At 51.2% G+C, this 23,276-nt stretch overlaps 1 protein-coding gene across 1 annotated transcript in view; it reads left to right on the top strand.

The window, feature by feature from the left end:
• The window catches only part of LOC119966923 (dynein heavy chain 8, axonemal-like), a 1,786,259-nt gene that overhangs the window by 940,813 nt on the left and 822,170 nt on the right, over positions 1 to 23,276 (top strand). The window contains exon 39 of the mRNA XM_038798881.1: positions 12,863 to 12,965. Coding sequence (XP_038654809.1) covers positions 12,863 to 12,965 — 103 coding nt within the window. The remainder of the gene's footprint in view (positions 1 to 12,862; positions 12,966 to 23,276) is intronic.

Below are 23,276 nucleotides of genomic sequence, written 5' to 3' on the forward strand. Positions count from 1 at the left end.
CAGAGAGTCAGAGAGGATTTAAAAAGAGTGGGAGCAGGAAGTCAGAGCAGAGCTTAAAAATAGCGGGAGCAGAGAGTCAGAGCGAAGATTTATAAAGAGCAGGATCAGGGAGTCAGAGCGGAGATTGAAAAAGAGCGGGAGCTGAGAGTCAGAGCGGAGATTTAAAAAGAGCGGGAGCTGAGAGTCAGAGCGGAGATTTAAAAAGAGCGGGAGCTGAGAGTCAAATGGGAGATTTAAAGTGTGGGTGCTGAGTGTCAGAGCAGGAGCTGAGAGTCAGAGTGTAGATTTAAAGAGCGGGAGCTGAGTGTCAGAGCAGGTGCTGAGAGTCAGAGTGGAAGCTGAGAGTCAGAGTGGGAGCTGAGTGTCAGAGCGGGTGCTGAGAGTCAGAGCGGGAGCAGAGAGTCAGAGTGGAGATTTAAAGAGCGGGAGCTGAGTGTCAGAGCTGGAGCTGAGAGTCAGAGTGGGAGCTGAGAGTCAGAGTGGGAGCTGAGTGTCAGAGTGGGTGCTGAGAGTCAGAGCGGGAGCAGAGAGTCAGAGCGGATATTTAAAAAGAGCGGGAGCAGGAAGTCAGAGCAGAGCTTAAAAAGAGCGGGAGCAGAGAGTCAGAGCGGAGATTTATAAAGAGCAGGATCACAGAGTCAGAGCGGAGATTTAAAATGAGTGGGAGCTGAGTGTCAGAGCGGGTGCTGAGAGTCAGAGCGGGAGCAGGAAGTCAGAGCAGAGCTTAAAAAGAGTTGTAGCAGAGAGTCAGAGCGGAGATTTATAAAGAGCAGGATCAGAGAGTCAGAGCGGAGATTTAAAAAGAGGGGGAGCTGAGTCAGAGCGGAGATTTAAAAAGAGCGGGAGCTGAGTCAGAGCGGAGATTTAAAAAGAGCGGGAGCTGAGTCAGAGCGGAGATTTAAAAAGAGCGGGAGCTGAGACTCAGAGCTGAGAATTAAAGAGTGGGAGCTGAGTGTCAGAGCGGGTGCTGAGAGTCAGAGCGGGAGCAGATAGTCAGAGTGGAGATTTAAAAAGAGTGGGATCTGAGTGTCAGAGCGGGAGCTGAGAGTCAGAGCGGGAGCTGAGAGTCAGAGTGGGAGCTGAGTGTCAGACCGGGTGCTGAGAGTCAGAGCGGGAGCAGAGAGTCAGAGTGGAGATTTAAAAAGAGCGGGAGCTGAGAGTCAGAGTGTAGTTTTAAGAAGAACAGGAGCTGAAAGTAAGAGTAGAGATCTAAAAAGAGTGGGAGCTGAGTGTCAGAGCGAGTGCTGAGAGTCAGAGCGGGAGCAGAGAGTCAGAGCGGAGATTAAAAGAGTGGGAGCTGAGTGTCAGAGAGGGTGCTGAGAGTCAGAGCATTAGCAGAGAGTCAGAGCGGATATTTAAAAAGAAGGGGAGCAGAGGGTCAGAATGGGGATTTAAAAAGAACAGGAGCTGAGAGTCAGAGCGGAGATTTAAAAGAGTGGGAGCAGTGAGTCAGAACGGGAGCTGAGAGTCAGAGCGGAGATTTAAAAGAGCGGGAGCGGAGGGTCAGAAGTGGGATTTAAAAAGAACGCTAGCTGAGAGTCAGAGCGGAGATTTAAAAAGAGCGGGAGCTGAGAGTCAGAGCGGGAGCAGAGAGTCAGAGCGGGAGCTGAGAGTCTGAGCGGAGATTTAAAGAGTGGGAGCTGAGTGTCAGAGCAGGAGCTGAGAGTCGGAGCGAGAGCAAGACTCAGAGCGGAGATTTGAAGAGTGGGAGCTGAGTGTCAGAGCGGATGCTGAGAGTCAGAGCGGGAGCAGAGAGTCAGAGTGGAGATTTTAAAAGAGCGGGAGCAGAGAGTCAGAGCGGAGATTTAAAGAGTGGGAGCTGAGAGTCGGAGCGGGAGCAGAGACTCAGAGCAGAGATTTAAAGAGTGGGAGCTGAGTGTCAGAGCGGGAGCTGAGAGTCAGAGCGGGAGCAGAGAGTCAGAGCGGAGATTTAAAAAGAGCGGGAGCTGAGTCAGAGCGGAGATTTAAAAAGAGCGGGAGCTGAGAGTCAGTGCGTAGATTTAAAGAGCGGGAGCTGAGTGTCAGAGCGGGTGCTGAGAGTCAGAGTGGAAGCTGAGAGTCAGAGTGGGAGCTGAGTGTCAGAGCGGGTGCTGAGAGTCAGAGCGGGAGCAGAGAGTCAGAGCGGAGATTTAAAAAGAGCGGGAGCTGAGTCAGAGCGGAGATTTAAAAAGAGCGGGAGCTGAGAGTCAGAGCGGAAATTTAAAGAGTGGGAGCTGAGTGTCAGAGCGGAGATTTAAAGAGTGGGAGCTGAGTGTCAGAGCGGGTGCTGAGAGTCCGAGCGGGAGCAGATAGTCAGAGCGGAGATTAAAAGAGTGGGAGCTGAGTGTCAGAGAGGGTGCTGAGAGTCCTAGCATTAGCAGAGAGTCAGAGCGGATATTTAAAAAGAGGGGGAGCGGAGGGTCAGAATGGGGATTTAAAAAGAACAGGAGCTGAGAGTCAGAGCGGAGATTTAAAAAGAGCGTGAGCGGAGGGTCAGTATTGGGATTTAAAAAGAACGCTAGCTGAGAGTCAGAGCGGAGATTTAAAAAGAGCGGGAGCTGAGAGTCAGAGCGGGAGCTGAGAGTCAGAGCGGAGATTTAAAGAGTGGGAGCTGAGTGTCAGAGCGGAGATTTAAAAAGAGCGGGAGCTGAGTCAGAGCGGAGATTTAAAAAGAGCGGGAGCTGAGTCAGAGCGGAGATTTAAAAAGAGCGGGAGCTGAGAGTCAGAGCGTAGATTTAAAGAGCGGGAGCTGAGTGTCAGAGCGGGTGCTGAGAGTCAGAGTGGAAGCTGAGAGTCAGAGTGGGAGCTGAGTGTCAGAGCGGGTGCTGAGAGTCAGAGCGGGAGCAGAGAGTCAGAGCGGAGATTTAAAAAGAGCGGGAGCGGAGGGTCAGAATGGGGATTTAAAAAGAGCGGGAGCTGAGAGTCAGAGCAGGAGCAGAGAGTCAGAACGGAGATTTAAAGAGTGGGAGCTGAGGGTCAGAGCGGGTGCTGAGAGTCAGAGCGGGAGCAGAGAGTCAGAGCGGAGATTAAAAGAGTGGGCGCTGAGTGTCAGAGAGGGTGCTGAGAGTCAGAGCATTAGCAGAGAGTCAGAGCGGATATTTAAAAAGAGGTGGAGCGGAGGGTCAGAATGGGGATTTAAAAAGATCAGGAGCTGAGAGTCAGAGCGGAGATTTAAAATGAGTGGGAGCTGAGTGTCAGAGCGGGTGCTGAGAGTCAGAGCGGGAGCAGGAAGTCAGAGCAGAGCTTAAAAAGAGTTGTAGCAGAGAGTCAGAGCGGAGATTTATAAAGAGCAGGATCAGAGAGTCAGAGCGGAGATTTAAAAAGAGCGGGAGCTGAGTCAGAGCGGAGATTTAAAAAGAGCGGGAGCTGAGAGTCAGAGCGGAGATTTAAAGAGTGGGAGCTGAGTGTCAGAGCGGAGATTTAAAAAGAGCGGGAGCTGAGTCAGAGCGGAGATTTAAAAAGAGCGGGAGCTGAGTCAGAGCGGAGATTTAAAAAGAGCGGGAGCTGAGAGTCAGAGCGTAGATTTAAAGAGCGGGAGCTGAGTGTCAGAGCGGGTGCTGAGAGTCAGAGCGGAAGCTGAGAGTCAGAGTGGGAGCTGAGTGTCAGAGCGGGTGCTGAGAGTCAGAGCGGGAGCAGAGAGTCAGAGTGGAGATTTAAAGAGTGGGAGCTGTGTCAGAGCGGGTGCTGAGAGTCAGAGCGGGAGCAGATAGACAGAGCGGAGATTAAAAGAGTGGGAGCTGAGTGTCAGAGAGGGTGCTGAGAGTCAGAGCATTAGTAGAGAGTCAGAGCGGATATTTAAAAAGAGGGGGAGCGGAGGGTCAGAATGGGGATTTAAAAAGAACAGGAGCTGAGAGTCAGAGCGGAGATTTAAAAAGAGCGTGAGCGGAGGGTCAGTATTGGGATTTAGAAAGAACGCTAGCTGAGAGTCAGAGCGGAGATTTAAAAAGAGCGGGAGCTGAGAGTCAGAGCGGGAGCAGAGAGTCAGAGCGGAGATTTAAAGAGTGGGAGCTGAGTGTCAAAGCGGAGATTTAAAAAGAGCGGGAGCTGAGTCAGAGCGGAGATTTAAAAAGAGCGGGAGCTGAGAGTCAGTGCGTAGATTTAAAGAGCGGGAACTGAGTGTCAGAGCGGGTGCTGAGAGTCAGAGTGGAAGCTGAGAGTCAGAGTGGGAGCTGAGTGTCAGAGCGGGTGCTGAGAGTCAGAGCGGGAGCAGAGAGTCAGAGCGGAGATTTAAAAAGAGCGGGAGCTGAGTCAGAGCGGAGATTTAAAAAGAGCGGTAGCTGAGAGTCAGAGCGGAAATTTAAAGAGTGGGAGCTGAGTGTCAGAGCGGAGATTTAAAGAGTGGGAGCTGAGTGTCAGAGCGGGTGCTGAGAGTCAGAGCGGGAGCAGATAGTCAGAGCGGAGATTAAAAGAGTGGGAGCTGAGTGTCAGAGAGGGTGCTGAGAGTCCTAGCATTAGCAGAGAGTCAGAGCGGATATTTAAAAAGAGGGGGAGCGGAGGGTCAGAATGGGGATTTAAAAAGAACAGGAGCTGAGAGTCAGAGCGGAGATTTAAAAAGAGCGTGAGCGGAGGGTCAGTATTGGGATTTAAAAAGAACGCTAGCTGAGAGTCAGAGCGGAGATTTAAAAAGAGCGGGAGCTGAGAGTCAGAGCGGGAGCTGAGAGTCAGAGCGGAGATTTAAAGAGTGGGAGCTGAGTGTCAGAGCGGAGATTTAAAAAGAGCGGGAGCTGAGTCAGAGCGGAGATTTAAAAAGAGCGGGAGCGGAGTCAGAGCGGAGATTTAAAAAGAGCGGGAGCTGAGAGTCAGAGCGTAGATTTAAAGAGCGGGAGCTGAGTGTCAGAGCGGGTGCTGAGAGTCAGAGTGGAAGCTGAGAGTCAGAGTGGGAGCTGAGTGTCAGAGCGGGTGCTGAGAGTCAGAGCGGGAGCAGAGAGTCAGAACGGAGATTTAAAGAGTGGGAGCTGAGGGTCAGAGCGGGTGCTGAGAGTCAGAGCGGGAGCAGAGAGTCAGAGCGGAGATTAAAAGAGTGGGCGCTGAGTGTCAGAGAGGGTGCTGAGAGTCAGAGCATTAGCAGAGATTCAGAGCGGATATTTAAAAAGAGGTGGAGCGGAGGGTCAGAATGGGGATTTAAAAAGATCAGGAGCTGAGAGTCAGAGCGGAGATTTAAATAGAGTGGGAGCAGTGAGTCAGAATGGGAGCTGAGAGTCAGAGCGGAGATTTAAAAAGAGCGGGAGCGGAGGGTCAGAATTGGGATTTAAAAAGAACGCTAGCTGAGAGTCAGAGCGGAGATTTAAAAAGAGCGGTAGCTGAGAGTCTGAGCGGGAGCAGAGAGTCAGAGCGTGAGCTGAGAGTCAGAGCGGAGATTTAAAGAGTGGGAGCTGAGTGTCAGAGCGGGTGCTGAGAGTCAGAGCGGGAGCAGAGAGTCAGAGTGCAGATTTAAAAAGAGCGGGAGCTGAGAGTCAGAGTGTAGTTTTAAGAAGAACAGGAGCTGAGAGTAATAGCAGAGGACTTAAAAGAGCAGGAGCTGAGAGTCAGAATGGGGATTTAAAAAGAGCGGGTGCGGAGTGACATTGCGGAGATTTAAAAAGAGCCGGAGCAAAGAGTCAGAGTGGAGATTTAAAAAGAGCGGGAGCTGAGAGTGAGAGCGGGAGCAGAGAGTGAGAGTGTTGTTTTAAGAAGAACAGGAGCTGAGAGCAGAGCGGATATTTAAACAGAGTGGGAGCTGAGTGTCAGAGCGGGAGCAGTGAGTCAGAACGGGAGCTGAGAGTCAGAATGGAGATTTATAAAGAGCGGGAGCGGAGGGTCAGAATGGGGATTTAAAAGAACGGGAGCTGAGAGTCAGAGCGGAGATTTAATAAGAGCGGGAGCTGAGAGTCAGAGCGGAGATTTAAAGAGTGGGAGCTGAGTGTCAGAGCGGGGGCTGAAAGTCAGAGCGGGAGCAGGGAGTCAGAGCGGAGATTTAAAGAGTGGGAGCTGAGTGTCAGAGCGAGAGCAGAGAGTCAGAGTGGAGATTTAAAAAGAGCGGGAGCAGGAAGTCAGAGCAGAGCTTAAAAAGAGCGGAAGCAGAGAGTCAGAGCGCAGATTTATAAAGAGCAGGATCAGAGAGTCAGAGCGGAGATTTAAAAAGAGTGGGAGCTGAGTGTCAGAGTGGGGGCTGAGAGTCGGAGCGGGAGCAGAGAGTCAGAGCGGAGATTTAAAGAGTGGGAGCTGAGTGTCAGAGCGGGTGCTGAGAGTCAGAACGGGAGCAGAGAGTCAGAGCGGAGATTTAAAAAGAGTGGGAGCAGGAAGTCAGAGCAGAACTTAAAAAGAGCGGGAGCAGAGATTCAGAGCGGAGATTTATAAAGAACAGGATCAGAGAGTCAGAGCGGAGATTTAAAAAGAGCGGGTGCTGAGAGTCAGAGTGGAGATTTAAAAAGAGCGGGAGCTGAGAGACAGAGTGTAGTTTTAAGAAGAACAGGAGCTGAGAGTAAGAGCAGAGATCTAAAAAGAGCAGGAGCTTAGAGTTGGCGTTAGAGACCAGTGGTAGTCTCGCCGGGACAGCCGTTGGGTAGCACCCGGTAATCCTTGCTCGCTACCGCACTTTCTGCTTCTCCTGTCATCTCGCAACCCGAAAACTGAAAGTCAGAGCTGAGATTTAAAATGAACGGGAGCGAGGTGCAGCACGGTGGCGTAGTGTTTAGCGCTGCTGCCTCATGGCACTGAGGACTCAGATTCGATCCAGGCCCTGGTTCACTGCCCATAAGGAATTTGCATAGTCTTTCAATGTCTCCCTGGGTCTCACCCCAACATCCCAAGGTTGTGCAGGGTAGGTGGATTGGCTATATTTAATTCCCCCTAATTGGAATTTAAAAAAAAGAACTGGTGTTGAGAGTCAGAGTGGAAATTTCAAAAGAGCAAGACCTGAGAGTCAGTGCAGAGATTTAACAAGAGCAGTAATTGAGAGTCAAAAAGCGAGAGGTGAGAGTCAGAGCAGAAACACTGAGATTTAGGTCCTGATTCTAAATAAAGGAAACTACGATTTTATGAGGCGCACATTGGCTATGATGGGTTGGGGAACATTACTTAAAGGGTCAATGGTGGATCAGCAATGGCAAACATTCAAAGATTGCATTGGGGAACTGCAACAATAATAATAATAATCTTTTATTGTCACAAGTATGAAGTTACTGTGAAAAGCCCCTCGTCGCCACATTCCAGCGCCTGTTTGGGTAAGCTGATATGGGAATTGAGCCCACGCTGCTGGTCTTGTTCTGCATTACAAACCAGCTGTCTAGCCCATTGAGCTAAACTAGCTCAATTGTCGATCCTGTCTTGCGCAAAAATAAAATGGAAAAGATGGACAAACCATGACTGACCAGTGAAAATAGAGATAGTATTATATCCAAGGAAGAGGTAAACAAATTGGCCAGAAAAAAACAACGGACCTGAGGTTTGGGAGCAGTTTACATTTCAGCAAGGAAAAAGGCAATAGATTCAGAAGGGGAAATGGAGCATGAGAGTAAGCTTGAAGAAAACATAAAAACTGAATGTTGAAGCTTCTACAGGTAAGTGAAGAGAAAAAGATTAGTAAAGGCAAATGGTCCCTGACAGTCAGAAAAAGGGGAATGAAGAAATAGCTGAGCAACTTAATACATACTTTGGGTTCTGTCTTCATAAAAGAGGACACAAATAATGTTCCAGTGATGTTGGGGAACATAGGGTTCAGTGAGAGCTAGGAACTGAAAAAAATCAGTATTGGTAGAGAAATGGTGTTGGGGAAATTGATGGAATTGAAGGCCTATAAATCTCCAGGGCCTGATAATCTATGTCCTCGAGTACTTAAGGAAGTGGCCCTAGAAATTGTGGAATCATTAGTGGTCATCTTCCAAGATCCTATAGATTCTAAAACAGTTCCGACAGATTGGAGGGGAGCTAATGTAATCTCCACTATTAAAAAAGGAGATACAGAGAAAACAGGATTTTATAGACCAATCAGGCTGATTCCATGAGTAGGGAAAATGCTAGTGCCCTGCTAAAAGATTTAATAGCAGAGCACTTGGAAAACTGTGACAGGGTCGGATAAAGTCAGCATGGATTCATGAAAGGGAAAGCATGCTTCACAAACGCACCTTCGATGATATAACTAGTAGAGTTGACGAGGAAGGAGCCAGTGGATGTGATTTATTTAGACATTCAGAAGGCTTTTGACAAAGTCCCACATTATAGATACAGCATGTAAAATTAAAATGCATTAGATTGGGGTAGTGTATTGAGATGGATAAAAAACTGGTTGGCAAACAGGAACAAAAAAAGGGTAGCAATAAACAGGTCTTTTTCTAATTGGTTGGCAGTGACGAGTGGGGTACCACAGGGATAGTTGCTGGGACCCGGCTATTCACTACATAAATCAATGACTTAAGAACATAAGAACATAAGAACTAGGAGCAGGAGTAGGCCATCTGGCCCCTCGAGCCTGCTCCGCCATTCAATTAGATCATGGCTGATCTTTTGTGGACTCAGCTCCACTTTCCGGCCCGAACACCATAACCCTTAATCCCTTTATTCTTCAAAAAACTATCTATCTCTACCTTAAAAACATGTAATGAAGGAGCCTCAACTGCTTCACTGGGCAAGGAATTCCATAGATTCACAACCCTTTGGGTGAAGAAGTTCCTCCTAAACTCAGTCTTAAATCTACTTCCCCTTATTTTGAGGCTATGCCCCCTAGTTCTGCTGTCACCCGCCAGTGGAAACAACCTGCCCGCATCTATCCTATCTATTCCCTTCATAATTTTAAATGTTTCTATAAGATCCCCCCTCATCCTTCTAAATTCCAACGAGTACAGTCCCAGTCTACTCAACCTCTCCTCATAATCCAACCCCTTCAGCTCTGGGATTAACCTAGTGAATCACCTCTGCACACCCTCCAGCGCCAGTACGTCCTTTCTCAAGTAAGGAGACCAAAACTGAACACAATATTCCAGGTGTGGCCGCACTAACACCTTATACAATTGCAACATAACCTCCCTAGTCTTAAACTCCATCCCTCTAGCAATGAAGGACAAAATTCCATTTGCCTTCTTAATCACCTGTTGCACTTGTAAACCAACCTTCTGTGACTCATGCACTAGCACACCCAAGTCTCTCTGAACAGCGGCATGCTTTAATATTTTATTGTTTAAATAATAATCCCGTTTGCTGTTATTCCTACCAAAATGGATAACCTCACATTTGTCAACATTGTATTCCATCTGCCAGACCCGAGCCCATTCACTTAACCTATCCAAATCCCTCTGCAGACTTCCAGTATCCTCTGCACTTTTCAGCTTTACCACTCATCTTAGTGTCATCTGCAAACTTGGACACATTGCCCTTGGTCCCCAACTCCAAATCATCAATGTAAATTGTGAACAATTGTGGGCCCAACACTGATCCCTGAGGGACACCACTAGCTACTGATTGCCAACCAGAGAAACACCCATTTATCCCAACTCTTTGCTTTCTATTAATTAACCAATCCTCTATCCATGCTACTACTTTACCCTTAATGCCATGCATCTTTATCTTATGCAGCAACCTTTTGTGTGGCACCTTGTCAAAGGCTTTCTGGAAATCCAGATATACCACATCCATCGGCTCCCCGTTATCTACTGCACTGGTAATGTCCTCAAAAAATTCCACTAAATTAGTTAGGCATGACCTGCCTTTAACGAACCCATGCTGCGTCTGCCCAATGGGACAATTTCTATCCAGATGCCTCGCAATTTCTTCCTTGATGATAGATTCCAGCACCTTCCCTATTACCGAAGTTAAACTCACTGGCCTATAATTTCCTGCTTTCTGCCTACCTCCTTTTTTAAACAGTGGTGTCACGTTTGCTAATTTCCAATCCACCGGGACCACCCCAGAGTCTAGTGAATTTCGGTAAATTATCACTAGTGCATCTGCAATTTCCCTAGCCATCTCTTTTAGCACTCTGGGATGCATTCCATCAGGGCCAGGAGACTTGTCTACCTTTAGCCCCATTAGCTTGCCCATCACTCCCTCCTTAGTGATAACAATCCTCTCAAGGTCCTCACCTAGATATCCACGGTCGATTTTCCCTCTTTCTTCCGTCCTTCCTTTTTGTTGGTATAAACCTTTGCTGAGCACTGTGAAAAATCGCTTGGAAGGTTCTCCACTGTTCCTCAACTGTTCCACCATAAAGTCTTAGCTCCCAGTCTACCTTAGCTAGTTCTTCTTTCATCCCCTTGTAATCTCCTTTGCTTAAACACAAAACACTAGTATTTGATTTTACTTTCTCACCCTCCATCTGTATTTTAAATTCCACCATATTGTGATCGCTCCTTCCGAGAGGATCCCTAACTATGAGATCATGAATTAATCCTGTCTCATTACACAGGACAAGATCTAGGACCGCTTGTTCCCTCGTAGGTTCCATTACATACTGTTCTAGGAAACTATCGCGGATACATTCTATAAACTCCTCCTCACGGTTGCCTTGACCGACCTGGTTAAACCAATCAACATGTAGATTAAAATCCCCCATGATAACTGCTGTACCATTTCTACATGCATCAGTTATTTCTTTGTTTATTGCCTGCCCCACCATCTCGTTACTATTTGGTGGCCGATAGACTACTCCTATCAGTGACTTTTTCGCCTTACTATTCCTGATTTCCACCCAAATGGATTCAACCTTATCCTCCATTAATAATAATAATCTTTTATTGCCACAAGTATGAAGTTACTGTGAAAAGCCCCTAGTCGCCACATTCCAGCGCCTGTTCGGGTAAACTGGTACGGGAATTGAACCTGTGCTGCTGGCCTTGTTCTGCATTACAAACCATCTGTCTAGCCTACTGAGCTAAACCAGCCAATTTAGATGAGAATGCTAAGTGTTATAAATCCAAATTTTCAGATTTAATAGATTTCAGAGAATTTACAGTGCAGAAGGAGGCCATTCGGCCCATCGAGTCTGCACCGGCTCTTGGAAAGAGCACCCTACCCAAGGTCAACACCTCCACCCAATCCCCATAACCCAGTAACCCCACCCAACACTAAGGGCAATTTTGGACACTAAGGGCAATTTATCATGTCCAATCCACCTAACCTGCACAGCTTTGGATTGTGGGGGGAAACCGGAACAGCCGGAGGAAACCCACGCACACATGGGGAGGATGTGCAGACTCCGCACAGACAGTGACCCAAGCCGGAATCGAACCTGGGACCCTGGAGCTGTGAAGCAATTGTGCTATCCACAATGCTACCGTTCTGCCCTAATGACACAAGTTGGGTGGGAGGGTGGGCTGTGGGAGGATGCAGCGATCCTTCAGTGTTATTTGGACAAGTTGAGTGAATGGGCAAACGTGGGATGTGAAGATCAAGCAGGAAAGTGTAGCTGGGCAAAAGTATGCCATGAGAGCATTGAATTATGGAGAAAACTCAAGTTGATAACTTAGTCCTGCTCAAAATTCCTCATGTCAAAACATAATCAAATACAGAGACATGCAATTGCAATTACTGATGTAGTCGACACCTGTAATTACAATAGGAAATAGTTCACCATGAGCATATTCACAGATCGTGGAAATATAGGGTGCAATTCACCCCCCTCACGCGGAGTGGGAGAATCGTGGGGCACCGGGCGAGTCCCGCCACGCCGCCCTGGCACCCGCACGCGATTCTCCCACCCCTCCCCCAAAACGGCACGCCGAGATTTACGGCAGGCCGCTCGGAGAATCACCGCTTGCCGTTTGTAACGGTCAAGCGCCGATTCTCCGGCCCGGATGGGATAGTTGCTGGGACCCGAGCTCTTCACTACATAAATCAATGATTTAATATAATAATATTTTATTGTCACTACATCGGTGCCCACCGATCGGCGGGCCAGCGTCTCTGATGGACGCACTCTTTTACTCCGCCGCCCCGCAAGATCACTTCTCTATTTCTTGCGGGGCGCCGGCCAATCTGCGCATGCGCTGGTGACGTCATTTATACGCCGCCGGCCGCGTAATTTACACGGCGCCGCTTTCACGTGGCGCCAAGGCCCGGCACGCGTAAATTACATGGCACCGCTCCTAGCCCCCCCCCCGGGGGTGCGAGAATAGGGGGAGAGGAGCGGCCTCTGACGCCGGAGTGAAACACTCCGGTTTTCACTCCGGCGTCAGGACTTAGTCTCCCGTTGGGAGAATCGCGGGATCGCCGTGTAAATGACGTCACCCGCGCATGCGCAGGTTGGCCGGCGCCAACCCACGCATGCGCGGTTGCCGTCCTCCCAGCAAGAAATGGAGGAGTGATCTTGCAGGGCAGCGGAGTAAAAGAGTGCGTCCTTCAGAGACACCGGCCCGCCGATCGGACCCTTCTGAGCGCCCCCCCCGGTGCTCGATCCTCCCTCCCCCCCCTCCACAGGCCGCCCCCGCAGCGTTCGTGCACTGTTCACGCCGGCAGCGACCAGGTGTGGTTGGCGTTGGCGTGAACCCGTCGTATTGGGCAGGCCGATCGGCCCATTCGGGCCGGAGAATCGCCGCTCGCCCATTACCAATGGCGAGCGCCGATTCTCCGAGCAGCCTGCCGTAAATCCTGGCGCGCCATTTTGTGGGGGTGGGAGAATCGCGTGCGGGTGCCGGGGCAGCCCGGCGCCCCCGCAATTCTCCCACTCGTCGGGCGGGGGGGGTAGAATTGCGTCCAATATCTGCCAGCAATGTGTTAAATACTCTCGAATATAGTTTGGAGCTTACTACAAATATCTTAAATTCAAATTCAAATTCAGCATATTCACCGCTTCACCATTAACAACACTACTGGAAATCTACACAGTGTATCTATCAAACAAAGAGGATCAAAATGAGAACTAGAAGGTGTTCTTAGAGAGTTTCTTATGTATTTTCAAATTTTTGTTTTTTGCCAGATATTTGGAAAAGAAGAGGTTGCTTTTTCCGAGGTTCTTCTTTGTCTCTGATCCAGCTTTACTGGAAATCCTTGGTCAAGCCAGTGATTCACACACCATCCAGGTTAGCTTGAGTAGTTTTTATTAAAAAAGAGAAAGACAATAAATTGGCAAAATAATTATTGATTCGAACCTTTGCAACTCTCTTATAGGGCGAAATTCTCCGACCCCACGCAGGGTCGGAGAATCGGCCGGCGGCGGCGTTATTCCCTCTCCCTCCATGTTTTAAATTTACCGAACCGCCATTAAACGGCGGAGTTCAAATCCCGCCGGCAGCCTCCGAGAACAGCTGGCACTGGCGGGATGTCATTTAATTTTTACGTTGAATAATTCTCCGGCCCGGATGGGCCGAAGTCCCGCCGACGTGGCCACGGGTCACGTCGGCGAAAATCACAGTAGGTTTATAACGGCATCAACCATTGATGATGGTTGACGCCGTTCAGTTACCTACATCGAGTGCGGCGCGGGGAGGAGGAGAGTACTGGCGTTTGGGGGGGGAGTACCGGCGTTTGGGGGGGGAGGAGGGCGTACCGGCGTTTGGGGGGGGGGGAGGGAGTACCGGCGTTGGTGGGGGTGGGGAGGAGGAGAGTACCGGCGTTTGTGGGGGGGGGGGGGGAGGAGGAGAGTACCGCCTTTTGTGTGGGGGGGGGAGGAGGAGAGTACCGACGTTTGTGTGGTGTGTTGGGGGGGGAGGAGGAGAGTACCGGCGTTGGTGTGGGGTGGGGGTGGGGGGGTAGGAGGAGAGTACCGGCGTTTGTGGGGGGGGTGTGGGGTAAGGGTGGGGGGGGTAGGGGTGGGGGTAGGGGTGGGGGGGGTGGGGGTAGGGGTGGGGGGGTGGGGGGTAGGGGTAGGGGTAGAGGTAGGGGGGTAGGGGTAGGGGGTTGGGGTAGGGGGCAGCGGCGTGCAGATGGGGGACGGGGAAAAGAGGGATGGATGAGGTTAGACGGAGGATGATTTGGGAGGGGGGTGGGGGTGGTTCAATGCAGTGCCCCTGAGGAATGCCGAACCTTCCCTCTTTTCCCCGACCCCACACCTGGGGTAAACACAGAACCTAAACCGCACTGTAAATCTGTGCCAGTGCACAGGGGGATTAAATAGCTCTGGAACAAAGGGCAGGATGAAGAGAATGTGAGAGAGAGAGAGGAGAAAGGGGGAGGGAGGAGAAAGGGGGAGGGAGGAGAAAGGGGGAGGGAGGAGAAAGAGGCCCAGGGGGTGGGGAGGCAGAATTAATCCAAATTCCTGCTTATTTCCTCAGACTCTTCAAAAGGTTGTTTCTCCCCAGGATTAGAAAAAGGTGCCTTGATAATTCACAGCGCAGAACCCTTTCTGCGCTGTGAATTATAAAGGCAGAACCCAGAAACTTTGCCAAAAGTTTTTCCCTCTCTCTCTGTGCGTTTTTCCTGTTGTTGTGAAACTGACCTGAAATCGCAGAGGCTGAAGCTGAAATAGACAAATCCAGACACATCTCCCACTCCGGGATCCCAGCATTTCCCTCTGCATTCTAACCAGGCAATATTCCTGGGTTTAGGCAGATTGCAATATACTCACCAAAGCCCTGCTCTCAGCCAGAGGACGGACGGGACTCCCTCTCTCTGTCTCTCTCTCTCTGTCTGTCCCCACAATCTCCCTCTCTCTCTCTCTCTCAAACAAAGACAAGGCAGCTGGGAGGAAGGGGAGCCTTGAGGAAGATCTGCTGATGCCCGGGGCCACACGGCACCGTCGCCCTCCCTACTGCACGCCGCTGCCCCCTACCCCAACTCCCTTACCCCCTCTAATCTCTCTCCTACCCTACCCCCACACCCCTACTCCCCCCACCCCCACCCCTAACCCTACCCCCCACCCCTATCCCCCCCACCACTACCCCACACCCCTACCCTACCCTCCCCCCTCCCCCTACTACCCGGTACGCTACCCCACCCCCGCGCTCCCTCCACAAACGCCGGTAAACTCCCCCCCCACAACGCCGGTATCCTCTCCCCCCCCAAACGCCGGTTACTCCCCCCCCAAACGCCGGTACTCCCCCCCCCCATAACCGGGCAGTACTCCCCCCCCCTCCAAAAAGCCTGGTAATCCCTCCCCAAAACGCCGGTACTCCCCCCCCCCCCCACACAACGCCGGTGGTACTCCCGCCCCCCCCAAAAACTCCCGGTACTCCCGCCCCCCCCCAAAACTACGGTATTCCCCCCCCCCAAACCGCCGGGTACATCTCCCCCCCGAATGCCGGTACTCCCCCCCCCCCCAAAACGTCGGTACTCCCCCCCCCAAAACGCCGGGCGACGTTGATGATGTCGCCCGACATCAACCGACGCGCCACTTCCGCAGCGGGTGAAACTGACGCGTAGAGCGTCAGTCTGCTGCTGGCCCTTTCGGGAACAGAGATTTAGGGCTTAAAAGCAGGCCGCAACGCCGGAGTCACCGGCGCCGCTTTTGCCCGCCGGAAATGGGCGTCACGTAGGTCTTCGGAGAATTTCACCCCAGATGACCAAGGAAAGGTTTAGGTAGAGAAAGTTAACAATTAACAAGTAGAAAATCTAACCTGGTCTACCTAATCATAGAGTGATACATGGCAGAATACCATGCAGCCTCTCCTGTTTGTGCCGGTTATTTGGTAGAGCTGTTAACAGCTGTCCATCCCTAATTGCCCTTGAGATGGCAATGGCAGGTCTTCCTTCACCATGTGGCACCCACAGTTAGGGAGGGAGTTCCAAGGTTTGACTCAGTAATGAAAAACAAAAGGTAATATTTCCAAGGCAGGATGGTATGTAACTTGAAGGGGAGATTGCAGCTAAGGGTATTCCCATAGTTGAATTCTTATATTTGGCAGAAATCATTGTTTTGAAAGGTGTTGTCAAGACTTCTTGGAAAGTTGGTCTAATGTACCCAGAGTATGGGGTGGGATTCTCCATTGGCTGACACCTTAATTGCGAAATGCAATTGGGCGGAGAATCGGTTCCGAAGCCGAAATCGTGATGGGTGCCGATTTCACATCAAATTGCAATTCTCCGTCTCCTCGATAGCGGCGTCAATGCGTTACAGAACACATGCACAGTAAACACTGTTTGCATATCATTAGTGGGCCCGACCTGGTGTTCTCAGGGGCCTCCGTGATTCTCCGCCTCTGATGGGCCAAATTTCTGATGGTGAGTTTCACTTGTGCATTTAAAAATTGTGAAACCGGTGTCGTGGCTGCTGAGAAGGAGAGAGCGGTACGGAAAGTGTCCAACATCACCATAGTTTTCTGACAGTTGTGCCGATGGCTGGGAGTTTCTGCCAGGGCCAGGGGGGAGTAGCGGGGAGTGGCCAGGAGGTAGGCCGTAGGGTCAGGGTGGACGGGCATGAAGCACCATTACCGCGGCCGACAAGGTAGCCATGCGGCTGTGCACACTGCTGACTGCCCACAGTGAAATTAAGGCCACAGGTCGTATGGGTGACCCCCAGGGCACTCCCCTAGGTATCCTCTGGCCCCAGCTGACCCATCAGCAGGAAGGGTGCGCTCCAGCACAGCCAGTGCCATCTTGTTGGCTGGGATGAGTGTGAATGGGGATTGTAATGTGTATGTACGGCTGCAGCTTGTCAGCCTCCCAAGTGGCAATCACAGACCCTGCACCATTTTTCATTGCATCGATTGTGCTCCACGTGGTGCTGGTGCTAGCCCCCTCAGTCGCTGAATCAGTCCAGGTTCAGAGCCAGTTTTGCTGTCCTACAACTCCACGAAATCCTGCCCGGCGTCAACACTTAATCTCAGGAACGGTTATCAGTGATGGGAAGGATTTTAATGTAATGGATGGAGTACCAATGAAGCATGCTGCTTGTCCTAAATTGTGTCATGGGTACTGGAGCTGAATTCATACAGGAAGAGTATCTCATCACCCATAAAACATAGGAGCAGAATTCGGCCGCTTGGCCCATCGAGTCTGCTCCGCCATTGAATCATGGCTGATATTTTCTCATCCCCAATTCTCCCTACTACTCCCCTGATTACCTTATTAATCAGAACCCTGGGCGCGATTCTCCCGAGCCCCGGGCCGGAGAATCAGCGCAACCGCGTCACGCCGCCCAACACCGGCGCAAGATTCTCCGAGGTGCGGAACATCGGTGCCATTTGCACCAGTGCGTTTGGCGCGGTGCCTGTCACAGGCTGCTGTCCGCGGCCAGGCTGCCAATTCTCTGGCCCGAATGGGCCGAGTGGCCGTGTGGAAATGGCAGCGTCCCGCCGGCGTCGTTCACCCTTGGTCGCTGCCGGCGAGTACTCCTGCGCGAAGGGTCGGGGGGGGGGGCCTTTTGAGGGGGGGGGGGGGCCTCTGATGGGGTCGGGCCCGTGATCAGGACCCACCAATTGGCGGCCCGGCCTCTCCCCCTTCAGGCCTACTTTGTTGCGCGGACAGCCCCAGACCCATGTTGCGTAGGGGCTGGCGCGCTGAAGAAATCCCCTGCGTGGGTTGGTGCGTCCCAACTGCGCATGCGCGGGTTGGCGCGACGTCCATTGGCTCCGTGAAGTGGCGTGAACTGACCGCCTGTGGCGCCAGAATCGGTTGCCCCAACGCCCGTTTCTCGCCGCGTGAAACGCGACGGCGTCACAACGACGCGAACACTTTGCGCCCCCTATCTATCTCTGTCTTAAAGACACTCAGTGATTTGGCCTCCATAGCCTTCTGCGGCAAAGAGTTCTACAGATGACCACACTCATCTCTGTTTTAAAAGGATCGTCCCTTTAGTCTGAGATGGTGTCCTCTGGTTCTAGTTTTTCCGAAAAATGGAAACATCCACTCCACGTCCACTCTACCCAAGTTTCCTTTAGTTCCATCTTCCAGATCATTAATCAATATTTTGAAAAGTTGTGGTCTCCGCAGACCCCTGAGGCACACCACTAGTCACCGGCTGCCATCTTGTGTTTCCACTGTGAAGACTGATGGCAAAGTAACTATTCAGTTCAACTGCCATTTCTCTGTTTCCTATTATTACTTCTGCAGCCACATTTTCCAGTGGTCCAATTTCTATTTTGCCTCTCTGTTCACTTTCATATTTGAAAAAGCTCTTCCTATCTTCCTTTATATTACTAGCTAACTTGCACTCATACTTCAGCTTCTCCCCCTTGTTGCTTTTTTAGTTGTACTCTGCTCACTTTTAAAGGCTTCCCAATCCTCTGGCTTCCCGCTAATCCTCGCCATTTTGTATGCTTTGTATACTCATGGATCAGTAATAAAAACATCAGAATAATAGAAAGGGGATATAAGGGAATAGACAAGATGGACTCTTACCCTGCGAAGTTGTGAATGGAAATTGAATGCAATGCCATCATCAGTAAACATCCCCACTTTTTGACCTTCTGATGGCGGGAAAAAGTGATTGATGATGTTGCTGAATGTGGTTGGGCTCAGGATACTACCCGTGGAATTCCTGCAGCAATGTCCAAGGGCTGAGATGATTGATTGCCAATAACCTTAGGAAACCTCCCTTACTGCTCAGTATGGCTCGAGCTAGTAGACATTTTCCCCTTGATTTCCATTAAACTGTCCTCTTACTGCCACATTCAGCCAGATGCTGCCTTGGTGTCCACCTAGCTTGTGGAATGCACTTTTTTATCCATACTTGGACTAAGAATTTTGGTGCTGAATGGTCTTGGCAGAAACAAAGCTAAGCATCATTGAACAGATTATTGATGGATTCCTGCTGCCTGATCATGGTACTGTTAATTACTTACATGTGTTTGAAATTGTCTGATCATTTGGTCATTGGCTGGGTACGATTTGTCTTGCTTTTATGGACAGGGCTCCCTGAGAATATTTCCACTTCAGTAAGATAGATTCCAAATTACAGAGCATGGAACAACTTGGTTAGAAACACAGTTGGTTCTTGAGCACCACATTCAGGATATGTAACGGTACCGATTCAATACTACTGCGCAGGCTCCAGGGGAGTCAGCTAGGGACTTTCTAACTCGACTCCGAAGTCTGGCTGAGCATTGCAAGTTTGGTCCATCCCTTTCGGCGATGGTAAGGGACCCTTTGATGTGTGAACTTAATAATATGGCCACTCAGAAAGTTGTTGGCAAAGCCTACACTGGACTTTTAAAGAGGGAAATCGCGCTAGCCTGCCCTACAAAATTGCTGAGAAGGGGTTCAGGAACTCCAAGGTTGCTTTGACTACAGCATCTATAGTGTTGGTCGAACCCCAAGCAGGAATCCAGTGCCCTCTCAGGGTAGTGGTCGCATGACAAAATCGCCACAACACAGCAACCAACTGTTGCAACACCGCATCCGGACTGAATGATCAGGGCCACAACAGACCAGTGTTATATCGCCCCCAGAGAATGCCGGGGAATACCAGCGACAGCTGCCAAGCTTACGGTCGCCGAATGCATGGAAACCAAGCTGCCACAATTCGCAAGAAGAACACGCCGCCTGGCAGATGATAAGTTCGCCTCAAGCTAAGGCCTTACATGTGGCCCACGTGGAGGGATGACTGATGCAGCTGAATTTAATCACGCCCCATAAAGTGGCATCGATTTGGATCAACTACAGGTAAATGGACACACCTAGTAATGGAAATAGACACAGGGGCTTGCCATCTCCATATCGGTCAGCAAACCTTCTACTGCCTTTGCACGGGAATCCTGCCATTAAGTCTGTGTAATACCAAGGCCAGGTTGCGACATATTATAGAATTATAGAATCCCTAGTGTTGGACAGATTCAGCTCCGTAGAAAGGCTGCGGCAAGGGAATTGTCCAGGTGGGGGACAGGGAAGTTGGTGGTAGCTCCGATCAGATTAACAGGGTCTTTAAGGAATTCTATGAGAGATTGTACAGGTCAGAGCCATCTGGGGGAGGCCGGGAGATGCAGGAATTTCTAAAGAAAAGAGAAAATGCTGGAAAATCTTAGCAAATCTGGCAGCATCTGTAGGGAGAGAAAAGAGCTAACGTTTCGAGTCCAATGACTCTTTGACATAAGCTGGTACCGCTGATGTGGGATGTTTGAGAAGGGAAGTGGGTGTTCCACAAACCTTGAGACAGGCATCGATTTCCCTGTTACTGAAGAAAGATAAGGATCCAATGGAGTGTGGGTCGTATAGGCCCATATCACTTTTAAACGTGGATGCAAAGATATTGTCGAATGTACTGGCAGGTAGGCTAGAGGAGTGCCTCCCAAAGGTAATAGGTGAAGGATCAGACGGGGTTTGTGAAGGGGAGGCAGCTCTTTTCGAAAATTAGGAGAGTATTAAATGTGGTTATGGTACTGGCGGAGGGGAAGGAGGCAGAGGTGGTTGTGGCATTGGATGCGAAGAAGCGTTTGACCGGGTAGAATGTGGGTACTTGATGGCAGTTCTGGAGCGGTGTGGGATTGGACCAAGATTTGTGAACTGGGTGTGGTGAATGTATGCTGCTACAATTCCACACTGTACTGTGTTGTATTATGTTGATGCCCTTGTGGGTTCCGCCTGTGGCTCCGCACTGTCGGGGGTGGAATATAACACCTGTAAGCCTGTAGGGGGCACTCAGTACAGAGCAGTCCGCAGGCAGGCACAGATCTAGCTTATTAAAACCACTGTTCACTTCTACTAATTGTCTCGTTGTGAATTGATGGTCACATCAATTTAAAACGCTATGATATCGCAATGGAAACCGGCCTCAAACCTGACCGACTGGAATCGGAACCCACAGGCAGCGTGAAGCCAAGGGAATCTTTTTGCACTGGCTCCACTGCTTTGAGGCCTAACCCGGCAGCCTCCTCCTCGCCCGCCGTCACTGAGGCACAGAAGCTGAGTCTCCTCCACGCCCAGGTGAGCCACAGAATCTCCGTACTAATCGAAGACACGACCACGTACGCAGACGCGGTCGCTATCCTGAGGAGACATTATGTGAGGCCGGTAACGAAGTGTTCACAAGGCATCTCCTCACCACGTGTCATCAACACCCCGGGAATTGCTGGAGGAATATCTATGCGACCTGAGGGTACTCGCTCGAAACTGGAACTACAAGGACGTCACGGCCTCACAGCACACGGAACTCGCCATCCGGGACACCTTTGTGGCTGGAGTATGGTCCAACTATGTCAGACAGCGCCTGCTCGAAAAAGAAACGCCCTCGATAAAACTATCCACCCTCGTTCGAGGTAGCTTTCAGAGCTTAAATGCTTTCCCCTCTGACCACGCGATTCCCTCGTGGGGCGCCGGTATGCGCGACCAATCACCCGACCCCGAGGGTGTCCCAGGCCTGTGCCGCACGGCTGCCAGCCCAACCCAGGTGGGCATGTACGACTCGACGAGGGCCGCCACCTTGGGACCACCCCGTTACCACCGACCACGCCGGCTACCCGCAGCTCGGCGCTGTCACTCTCGACCAGTCACTGCCCAAGCACTTCAAGAACTCCATGATGACCGTACCGGGTCAATGGGTACGAAACGCCCTGTCTGTTTGACTCTGGGTGCACGGAGAGCTTCATACATCCGGACACAGTAAGGCGCTGTTCCTCCAGATTTACCCCGCAGCCCTGCTATTTCTGCGGTGAGAACCAGCACCTCAGACAGCGTTGCTCTACGATCGGAACACAAACCTGCAGCGACTGCTGCAAGAAATGACACTTTGCCTAAAGTCTGCTTGGCCCGACGCAAAGCTCCGAACATCGCAGGGCTAACTCACAGACTCACAGGCCCGCAGACCTGCAGCGTTGGCCTGCCGTGCCTGCCGGTACCCGCCCCCTTCTGACATGTCATCCGCCTCATGTTATCCGTGGGGGCCGCCATCTTTAACTATACCCGACTGTGCGACTCATGGGGGCCGCAATCTTGGCCACCATCTTCAACGTCGCCCATCACGTGCAACCGACAGGGCCGCCATCTTGGCCACCATCTTCAACGTCGCCCATCACGTGCAACCTGACAGGGCCGCCATCTGGCGCCATCTTAAACGCCGCCAGACACGTACGACCGAGAGGGCTGCCGGCTACCCGCAGCTCGGCGCTGTCACTCTTGACCAGTCACTGCCCAAGCACTTCAAGAACTCCATGATGACCGTCACCGGGTCAATGGGCACGAAACACCCTGTCTGTTTGACACTGGGAGGACGGAGAGCTTCGTACACCCAGACATGGTAAGGCGCTGTTTCTCCAGATTTCCCCTGCTCCCAAACAATCTCCCTTGCTTCCCGATCAGATTCAGTGCAGATCCGGGGGTACACTGTCGCGAACCTCGCGATACAGGGCACCGAGTACGCCAATTTTAAACTGTATGTCTTCCCCATCTCTGCGCTCCTCTCTTGTTAGAACTGGACTTCCAGTGCAACCTCAGGAGCCTGACCCTTAAATTCAGCGGGCCCCTGCCACCTCTCACCATATGTAGCCTCGTGGCCCTTAAGGTCGCCCCTCCCTCGCTCTTGCGAACCTCACCTCCGACTGTAAACCCGCCGCCACCAGAGCAGGCGGTATAGTGCCCCAGGACAGGACTTTTATCAAGTCGGAGGTCCAGCGGCTCTTGAGGGAGGAGGTCATCGAGGCCAGTAATAGAGAGCCCAAGTGGTGGTCGTCAGGACCGGGAGGAAAATAACCGGATGGTTGCAGACTACAGCCAAACCATAAATCGGTACACGCAACTCAATGCGTACCCCCTTCCCCGTATCGCGGACATGGTGAATCAGATTGTACACTACCGGGTGTTCTCCCACGGAAAATCTGAAGCCCGCACTACCACAAGCTTTCAATTCGCCCGGAAGACCGCCACTACACAGCCTTTGAGGCAGACGGCCACCTCTTCCACTTCCTCAGGGTTCCCTTCAGCGTCACCAACAGCGTCTTGGTCTTCCAAAGAACGATGAACCGAATGGTGGAACAGTACGGGCTGCGGGCCACGTTCCCGTACTTGCATAATGTCACCATCTGCGGCCGTGGTAAGCAGGATCACGACGCTAACCTTCAGATGTTCCTCCAAACCGCCCAAGCCCTCAATCTCACCTACAACAAGGAGAAATGCATTTTCCCGCACAATCCAACTAGCTATCCTCGGCTTTGTCGTGGAAAACAGAGTCCTAGGGCCCGACCCCTACTATATGCGCGCCTCCTGCAACTTCCCCTTCCCCACTGCCCCAAGGCCCTGAAAAGATGCCTCGGTTCTTTTCATATTATGCCCAGTGGGTCCCCAACTATGCAGACAAAGCCCGCCCACTTATCAAAGCCACCATCTTTCCCCTGACGACTGAGGCCCGCCTGGCTTTCAAGGCAGACATTACCAAGGCCGCGATGCACGCGGTGGACGAGTCCATTCCCTTCCAGGTGGAGAGCACGCGTCAGATGTCACCCTGGCCACCTCCCTTAACCAGGCAGGCAGGCCCCGTGGCCTTTTTTTTCCCGTACCCTCAATGCCTCTGAGATTCGACACTCTTCTGT

The sequence above is a fragment of the Scyliorhinus canicula genome, chromosome 6, assembly GCF_902713615.1.
Source record: "Scyliorhinus canicula chromosome 6, sScyCan1.1, whole genome shotgun sequence".
Classification (NCBI taxonomy): domain Eukaryota; kingdom Metazoa; phylum Chordata; class Chondrichthyes; order Carcharhiniformes; family Scyliorhinidae; genus Scyliorhinus; species Scyliorhinus canicula.